A 10144-nucleotide genomic window follows, 5' to 3' on the forward strand; every position below is an offset into this window, starting at 1 on the left:
AAAAATAGTAGATGTTGGCATGGTGCTAATAAGGGAACACATTTACACTACTGGTGGAAAAGAAAACTAGTACAACCACTATGGCAAACAATACAGATATCCCTTAAATAACTAAAAGTAGAACTGCCATTTGATCCTGCATTTCCACTGCTGGACATCTATCCAGAGGAAAATAATTCATTATATGAGAAAAACCCATATACACACGTTTATAGCAGCACAATTCACAATTGCAAAACTGTTGAACCATCCTAGATTCCCATCAACCAATAGGTGGATAAAGAAAATGTGAGATAAACATACGTGTGTATGTGTTTGCATACACATACATATATATACTATGTATATATTATATATATGTATGTATATATAATATATGTATATATATCACATTGACTTTATCCACCCATTACTTTATCCATACATCCATATGTATAATGGAATACTACTCAGCCATCAAAAGAGACAAAATAAACCTGGATGCAGTTGGAGACCATTATTCTAAGTGAAGTAATTCAGGAATATAAAACCAAACAACGTATGCTCTCACTTATAAGTGGGACTGAAGCTATTAGGACACAAAGGCATAAGAATGATATAATGGGCTCCCGGAACTCAGAAGGAAAGGTAGGAGGGGGGTGAACGAGGTCAGGAGATCGAGACCATCCTGGCTAATACGGTGAAACCCCGTCTCTAATAGAAAATACAAAAAAACTAGCCGGGCGACGAGGTGGGCGCCTGTAGTCCCAGCTACTCGGGAGGCTGAGACAGGAGAATGGCGTGAACCCGGGAGGCGGAGCTTGCAGTGAGCTGAGATCCGGCCACTGCACTCCAGCCGGGGCGACAGAGCAAGACTCCATCTCAAAAAAAAAAAAAAAACACTGCACATTGGGTACAGTGTATATTGTTTGAGTAATGGGTGCATCAAAATCTGAAAAATCACCACTGAAGAACTTATAGATGTAACCAAAGACAAACTTTCACCCAAAAACTTTTGAATAACTAAAACAAAAAAGAATTTAAAAAGATGAATATTTTTAAATGATCAGAAAAATAGAATTGGCTCAAAAAACCAAACACATTGTAAAATTAGTTTGTTTTGTAGTAGAAATTAGGTATGAGTTGCTATATTTCTAATTTCACATACTTTCCACTGGGAAGTGACCAAAACTCTAAAAAGGTAAGCATTTTTTATCAAAGCTTTTAGCAAAAAAAGTGACAATGAAGCTGGATGCACAATAAAAGGTAAGCAGCACTACTCATCTCAAAATATCAACAGGAAGACAGAGACTTTTTATACAATCTAATTATTTAATAGTTTCCTCAGAGACAGTCAAAACAACACAATCCTGCATGAAATGAATCCAAAGCATGCCGAGTATGTGCAAAATAGTACTGATACTGTCAGTGCACTTCTTAATGTTCTTGTTTACATGTACAATGTTGACATGTAGTTAAGCTTAACAATTTGTTTCATATAAACTGTGAATGAGAACAATAAATTTCAATACAAGCTCAATAAATTTCAATATAAGCTCATTTGGCTTTATATCATTTTTGTTTTCCCTAATGTTTTCCTCCTTGAAGTGAAATATTTCTAATAGTTAAACAGGTACTAAATATCTGAAAAAAAATTTTTGACTTGACAAGGTAAGTTTTGAAAGATGTTTGTCACAAGAAGAAAAGAGTCTTGTATCACAACCTATACTTGTTGTAGTAAACTGAAGAAATCTCATTTATCAGGTTTCCCAGCTTCCAGCTTCAGATGTAATTAATCTCTTTTTCCCTTCTCTCCTGTTCTAACAAACTTCCAGACACAAAGCAGACATTTTGTGATGATAAATATCACAGTAGCCACACAGGCCAGCAGGAACCCAATCACATCCAAAGAGTGGTACTGGAACCAGGTGAGGTCATGGGCTGCAACCCGAAGGTGTTTGGCTCCTTTATGGCGCATAACAAATTCAATCCAGAAGACTGCTCGATCCAGGGGCTTCACTGGTTGATCATGATGAATTCTTGATAATTTCATAGCATTCTCTTTATATCTAAATGATAAACATAAAGGTATCAACATTGAAAGTAAGTTAATTTGGCCAGGCACAGTGGCTCACACCTGTAATCCCAGTACTTTGGGAGGTTGAGGCAGGTGAATCACAAGGTCAGGAGATCAAGACCATCCTGGCTAACACGAAGAAACCTTGTCTCCAATAAAAATTCAGAAACAAAAACAAAAACAAAATTTACCCAGGTGAGGTGGCACACACCTGTAGTCCCAGCTACTTGGGAGGCTGAGGCAGGAGAATCACTTGGACCCAAGAGAGGGAGGTTGCAGTGAGCCACAATTGCACCACTGCACTCTCAAAAAAGAGTTAGAGAAAATCTTCACACACTACACATACCACAAAAGATTAACATACACAGTCTACAAAGTACTTAAACAAATCAGCTGTGAGTGAGTGAGACTCCCTCTCAAAAAATAAACAAATAAATATAAAAAATAAAGTAAGTTAATTTGCTTGAGCATATCAAGTCCATGAAATATTTGTAAAGTGTCATATGATTCAATGTAAATGTAATAGAATTGACATAGAATTTGTGTATTTTAATTTGAGTCATCATAGAAAGTTTGCCTTTTAAATTACTTTTCAGAATTGACAAATATTTTTAAAGTAAAAATGGAAGTTCAGGTGAGAAAGTTACTTATTTGAGGCAGAGAACATATGAGCAATTTTATTTTTTTTTATTTTTAGTTTTTTTGAGTACATAGTAGGTGTATATATTTATGAGGTACATGAGATGTTTTGATACAAGCTGTTATGTGAAATAATCACATCATGAAGAAAAGGGTACCCATCGCTTAAGCATTTATCCTTTGTGTTATGAAATATCCAATTATGCTCCTCTGGGCCTCAACCAGGCATTCAAAATCATGCTCAGCATCATGAGCCATTTTAAGTGGTGAAAGATATATACTTAAAATACAATTTGAGAATTATCATCCTTAAGTTTCTAAAGATGAATTGTGTTATGTGGGTGAAATGCCTCATAGCCATTAGCTCTGCTTCTATTCTAATCTTTTGTGTCCTACTGTTGCCCACCCAGTAACCAGAATGATTTCTTTTTTGAAATTAAAGTCAGATTATGACACCGTCTTGGTCAAGAGTTTTGCCTGACTTTTCATCATATCAAGAATAAAATCCAACTCTGTTATATGGTTCTCAGGATCCTCCATTATCAGACACTGGCAAGCTCTTCTCCAAACACTTTCCCATGCACAGTAGGTCTTCTAGGGACTTTGACCTTATATTTTTGTTCGTTCCCATCTTAGCACCTTACACATTGTGTCCCTCTATCCACGTTTGGAATACTCTTTCTTGCAACAACCCAAGCCATGCTTCCATCTCTTTTTGAGGCAACCCTCTAAATGTTACCAATAAGACAGGCTTTCCCTGGCCACTCTATGATAGAGCCCCTAGGATTTCCTGTATTTTGTGTGCTTATTTTGAAATTATTTGACACTTAGTATCTTAAAATACATCATATGTCTTCTAAAATACATATTTAAGTATAAAACACATAAAATAATTGTACACACACTAAGTGAAACAGCTCAAAAATGTAAGATCATCGTAAACAATATTTTGAAGTGAAGATACCAATTTACCTATCTTTCAGATCATGATAGAGATAAATAAAATATGGAATATCCATATTATAAAATATATTGCTGTAAAAAGAAATGAAATGTGAATACACACAACATAAATAAAGCTAAAAACCATAAAAACAACAAAAATTGTACTTGGTGAAATAAATCATTTTTACAACATAATAAGTTGTATGATTCAATTTATATGAAATATGTAGAGAGAATATAGAGAAGGAAAGAAAATTGGTGTTAGCCTAGGGCTAAGGGGTCATGGTAAGTGACTTCTATACCATTATGGTTTCTTTTATGTTGATAAAAATGTTCTAAAATGATATAATGGTGATGGCTTCATGACTGCAAGCATACTAAATACATTTAGATTTTATACTTTAAGTAGGTCGGTTTTCTGCTGTGGAAATTAAATTTAATTATCAAGTCTGTTACAATAATGATAAAAATAAATTTTTCTGTGAGAAAACAGATATACTTTGAGACATATTAGATATCGAATTAAAGTATTTTATTATATGACTTCAAGTTTATCCTTCCTTTCTACTGTGGATTGATTATGTCACATTTATTTTGATATGTCTTCTTATCTATATCACTTTAAAATTAGTTTTGTGTAGAAAATTATTTCAATAATTGGTTATTCGTTAAATGTATGTGGTTCAAATAAAATTTTTAAATAACCACTCAACAATAAAAGCAGATTGCAGGTTGTTTAAATCATTTAAATGCTTTCAAAATCAGTCTCTATATAAAGGATAAAAGTCATACTCACTATTGACAAGAGAACCGATCTAAAAATACCACCGAGTAAAAAAAAAAGTTATACTCACAAAGGATCATTTATTACTGTCTTCAGTGCATTGAGTAAGTCTGTACTCGACATTGTGTTGAAGTCCAAACTAATAGCTGCGCCCTTGGCCTTCATGTGTGCAATGTTATCAGGTTGATCTGCAAACAATGGAACGCCCACCATAGGGATTCCATGGTAGATCGCCTCGTAGATGCCATTGGCTCCACCATGTGTTATAAAAGCTCTGGTTTTGGGATGACCTAGGATTGAAGGAATTTTAGCAAAATCATTCATAGGAATAAAATGAGAAATGCACAATGGAAGAATCTGAGTGTGACAGTGTTTCCTTGATAACACACTGAATTGAAATGAAATTGCTTTTCAGACTTCAGAGGAAGGAGCACCTAATTCTGCTGGAGATGTAAGTGAAGGCTATGTGGTGTGTTTAACTTCAGACTGAAAAAATTAATACAATATTACCAGTTGAACTAACAACAAGTGAAATTTGGACAAGGAAATATAATGTGCAAAAAAGACAAAAGCACAGAAAAGGGATGGGCATGTAAGAATGTGTTCTCATTTTTTGTTTGTTTGTTTGTTTTTTTAATGGAGACAGAGTCTCTCTCTGTCACCCAGGCTGGAGTGCAGTGGTGCAATCTCGGATCACTGCAACCTCCACCTCCCAGGTTCAGGCAATTCTCCTACTCAGCCTTCTGAGTAGCAGGGACTACAGGGAAACCACCATGCCCCATTAATTTTTTGCCTTTAATAGAGACTGAGTTTCACCATGTTGCCCAGGATGGTCTCGAACTCCTAAGTTCAGTCAATCTGCCCATGTCAGCCTCCCAAAGTGCTAGGATTACAGGCGTGAGCCACCTTTGTCCAGCCAGAATGTGTTCTCTTAAGTACAGTCATGGAGTATGATATGTGGGGTGTGCAAGGCAGCAGGCAGTGAGGTGATGGTGGTGCTAGAATTGAGGAAGGACAGGTCACACTTCATTATGAAATGTGTCAACAATTTTTGATTAAGATTAGGGATTTAATCCTACACAAAATGCAGTGTCCCTGGTGGTAGCAGAAGAACTGTTATTTTTAGTGACATATGACATATGAAATAACCCTAGAGAAGAGGAAAGTAAAGTTGTAGAAATATGAGAAAGGAAGACAACCCAGGAAGTGCCAGAACAATTCTGAGAGGAAATAACACCTGAAATAAAGATACTCTGATCATAAAGAATGTGGGTGCCTATCATAAAACGACAGCAATTATTGTTTATTCTTTTCACCCTAGGACTGGAAAATAAATATAGAGAAGTTTCATTTTATTTTTAAGTTTTTCCATAACAAATGTTCAATAGGCTTGTTTCATAATGACTATTAACATTCTAATAATCTGTTACTAATATATTCAATATTTGTTCTCCAGAGACTTACCAAGAAGGTCATTCTGGGGTAGCCACTTGTACAGCTGAGTATTGAGTCCTAAGGCATCTGGTTTATTCCCATCAAATCTCCACAGAACCTGTTACAGTGAAGAAAATATCTTATTCCATGAGAGGAGCCCAAAAGTTATAGAATGTTAGAACTCTAAAGAGATTAACAATGAGAACAAGGGATGTTAAGTAACAAGAACTACTCAGACTGATGTAAACAGAATACTCACGTTTCATTTCCTTATTTTTGTAATTAGTTAGGTATATAAGGAAATCATGTTTTTTCAAAATAGCAGCTTAGACAAATAAGATTATCAATGAAAAGTTCAAGTGTTTAAAAAGTTGTTACACTTTTCAAAAGAAAACCTATATGGGGTAAACCTCTACATGAAAAAAAGCTTAACATCACTTATCAAAACCACAAAGAGACACCATCTTACATCAGTCAGAATGGCCATTATAAAAAACTCAAAAAATAACAGATGCTGGCGATGTTGTATAGAAAAAGAAATGCTTATACTCTGCAGGAGGATGTGTAAGTTCAACCATTGTGGAAGACAGGGTGACGATTCCTCAAAATCCTAGAGGCAGAAATACTATTCAACCCAGCAATCCTATTACTGGGTATGTATCCAAAGGACTATAAATTGGAATATGCACATGTATGTTAATTACAGCACTATTCATCCTAGCAAAGACACGAAATCAATCTAAATGCCCATCAATGATGGATTGAATAAAGAAAATGTGGTATATGTACACAGTGAAATATTATGTAGCCATAGAAAAGAACAAGATCATGTCTTTTGCAGGAACATAAATGAGTTGCTGTACATTATCCTTAGCAAATAAACACAGGAACAGAAATCCAAACACCTCATGCCCCCACTTACAAGTGGAAGCTAAAAGATGAGAACGCATGAACATATAGAGAGGAACAACATATGCTGGGACTTATTGGGGGGTGGGGGTTGGGAGGAGAGAAAGGATCAGGAAAAATAACTAAAAGGTATTAGACTTCCTACTTGCATGACAAAACAGTCTGTACAACAAACGCCCAAGATATAAGTTTACCTATGTAACAAACATCCCATTTACCCTGAAATTAAAAGTTAACAAACAAAATTTAATTTTAAAAAGATAAAAAATTTTGGTAATCATATGCATTAAAATTTTTAGGTAGTCATCATTCTAGTGTGAAAAAGCAGTAACAACTTACTAATGACCTATATGCTTATTTTGTGTTATATATTTTATGAGTTTTCATCTACCAAATTTAATATTAATTTCATCTACCAAATTTAATATTAATATTTCTGAGTAATATGGGAAGTAGTTCACTTATATCTACATGTCTATAAATTATTTTAATACAGTTTGTTGCCTTTGATTGATAAAAATACAAGTCTATAAACTAAGCCACCTGGAAGAAGTTAATTAATGCTGCAAAGGTAGCATGTATAACTTCTTTGAAATTACAAATCATCAAGCACTACTTCCAAGAAAAATTTCAAGTGATAGCTTTTGACACAAATTCAGAGTATTCTCAGTATCGCTAATGTTGGATATTTTTTCAACACAGAAATGAGGAACCTATTGGACCACAAATAAAAATACAACTCTTAAATAAATTCAAAATTGTATTTTGCTGAATTTTGGTCAACTGATTGCTAACACTTAAACAGTGTGCTACAAAATGTTGACAACAGTGATTAATATGTTCTGCTATAGCCAAGACATTTTTATGTTTACATTACTAATTTTGGAAACCCTGAGGAATCCTTATAAATTAAAAAATAATTTACAGTGTTTTAAGTTCTATTTGTTACATCAGTGTTAAAGTAACTTTGAGTTTTTGGCAAAATATTAGCATAGGTCATTACAAGAAGGCTATGTCAGACAGGGAACTAAAAAGTAATTGCAAATACACATTTTATTCTATATAAAAGAAAATATGTTCCTACTATGTTCTATGGAGGCGGCATCTGAACCTGGTCCCCCGCCTGGCTTCCTTCTGCTTGAGTCCTTCCTATATTTCCTTCGGCTTCCTCCATTGGGAGGAGTTGTTAATCTCACAGTGCAGCATCTTTGTGGGGCCACATTTTATACTACACAGGGTCCACCCTCAGAGCAGGATCCATCTCCACCCTTTCCCTTTCATCTTCCTACTTCAGACATTTGCTGGGCCCAGTCCAGCAAGGCAGGCTGCTTTTTCTCTTTCTCCAGATTTGCCTGGCTGTGTGGGTCCTTATGTTAGTTGTCTGACAGCTTAGGCCGTCCTTTCTCTGAATAGTACCCTGAATATCACACAAATAGGCCTACTCCAAAATGTATAGGTAGTATATGAGGCTGGATAACATGGCAACACTAAACTGCATGATGCATGTCAGAGTTTTTAAATACCTGCTATTGTTACTGCTCTAGTGAAGTTACCAAAATGTTATGTTTTCTAACGTCTGTAGGGTGTACAACGCCCTCAGGAAATCTTAAACAAAAGGATCAAATCACAGGGGCAAAATTTGGTGATAGCACAAACCTGACACCAATATCATGATAATACTAAAGCTTTATCTGCAACTCTTAATTATATTTATTCCTGATCACAATGTTAATGCCATATTAATTACTAATGAAAAACACTCTGTATTATTTTAGCATCTTCCATATATATTTTTGATTTTGAATTAATATCTGAGATAATTAGTGCTTTCCCAATAGCTAAGTTTATAGGCAGGAAGTTTCTACAATTGGTTTCTTTACAAACTTTAACAGCCTCTTTCAGCAGTTTTTCACAACATTAAGACATTTTATCTTACCTTTTGTGGGATCTTGGCAAGGGCTGATGCAATTACATTGGCCCTTTCTTCTGACATGTTACTGACCATCGACCCCAGAGAAAACACCACAATACCATTTTCTCCAGAGCTCTGGACAAACTCTTCCATTTCCTATGAAAAAAAGAATGTGTTCTATCATAATAGATTATCAGCACAGCAAGCACTGTGAAAAAATTGGTATAAAAACTAAAAAGAGAAAATCAACTATTATCAGGAATTATTGGAGTAAAGGATGTTTTTTGACTGACTCGATTACTCAGTTTTTTTTTTTTTTTTTTTTTTTTTGCAATAAGTTTAATATTAGATAGGATGCTTCTGTTAAGGGTATTTGTATAAATATGTGTGTATGCATGTGTGTGTGTGTGCGTGTGTGTGTGTGTGTGTGTGTGAAAGAGACAAATGAAATAGAGCTATCACATAGTATTTGCGGAGATACCCAAACTCTTCATTTATAATATTATAAGTACTAATGTAGGTGCTTTAAAGTGGCACCACTTGGCTTTAATGGTATATTGTTGTTCTGCTAAATCACATATGTTTATTTTAGGCAGGTTTTCTACAGAATTATTTTAGTTGGAATTCATTAGTGGTTGACTTCCCTGACTGAGCACTGAGGAAAAGTTACTCACAGCTGGGATTGTGTAAATCTACATTTATCTTGCTATAATCCTTTACACGTCACTTAAAGTTTGTCAGAGTTTTCCAGTCCTTCTTTCAAAAAAGAAAAAAAAAGTAACTGTAAAAAGTGATGGTTAAGAATCACTGACTTTGTGGAGTCTGCCATTGTGGTTTGGAATTTCTATGAATTAATTCTAAGAGTCTCATATATAATACAGAATTGTACAGTATATAGTTAGATAGTTGAATGATCATATTTTTCATGTTATTGTTTAGCTGGAACACCTATTGCCCTGAAATCACACTGTTAAATTGATGTGCTATTTATAACTGCATGTGAGGAACTCTCGTCATCTCTTTGCTGTGTCTCAGAGGCAGCAACACTTGCACCAGAATGGGAGAGACTGCCAGGCCTTTCTGCAGAAGAGATTTGGTCACTTTCTTGAGTAGCTCACTCACACCACATACACATTTTGGTGAAAACACGCTTGGCTGGAGTTTATTGAGAATCATTCTGACTTGTGTTCCCCAATTATGCCAATTTTTAAAGTTAAATAATTTCAGATGTAATCATTGGGGTTAAACTTTCCCTTAAGTGTTCTTTACAAAACAAAGAAAAAAAATCCAAATGTTTATTTGCAGACCACATATGGCTGAGTATTTTTTAAAATATGACTTTCAATGTTAAGATATTAGTGTTAACGATGTCAGAGTCACTGTAGTACTGTTCCAGATAATACATGGGATACCCAGGTATTGTGTGTGATTGCAGTTACCTGTAGCCACATTTGATGTAACTTAT

The 10144-nt window shown here is 34.9% G+C and overlaps 1 protein-coding gene across 1 annotated transcript; it reads right to left on the reverse strand.

The window, feature by feature from the left end:
* Positions 1-1771: 1771 nt before the first annotated feature.
* LOC113223059 (UDP-glucuronosyltransferase 2B4) lies at positions 1772-8832 on the reverse strand. The gene is made up of 4 exons (XM_026452647.1): positions 8704-8832; positions 5889-5976; positions 4495-4714; positions 1772-2048 (listed from the first exon to the last, which is right to left on the reverse strand). Exons 1-4 carry the CDS (start codon positions 8830-8832, stop codon positions 1772-1774), a joined length of 714 nt encoding a protein of 237 aa, XP_026308432.1.
* Positions 8833-10144: the final 1312 nt, after the last annotated feature.

Source organism: Piliocolobus tephrosceles, unplaced genomic scaffold (assembly GCF_002776525.5).
Source record: "Piliocolobus tephrosceles isolate RC106 unplaced genomic scaffold, ASM277652v3 unscaffolded_38322, whole genome shotgun sequence".
Lineage (NCBI taxonomy): Eukaryota > Metazoa > Chordata > Mammalia > Primates > Cercopithecidae > Piliocolobus > Piliocolobus tephrosceles.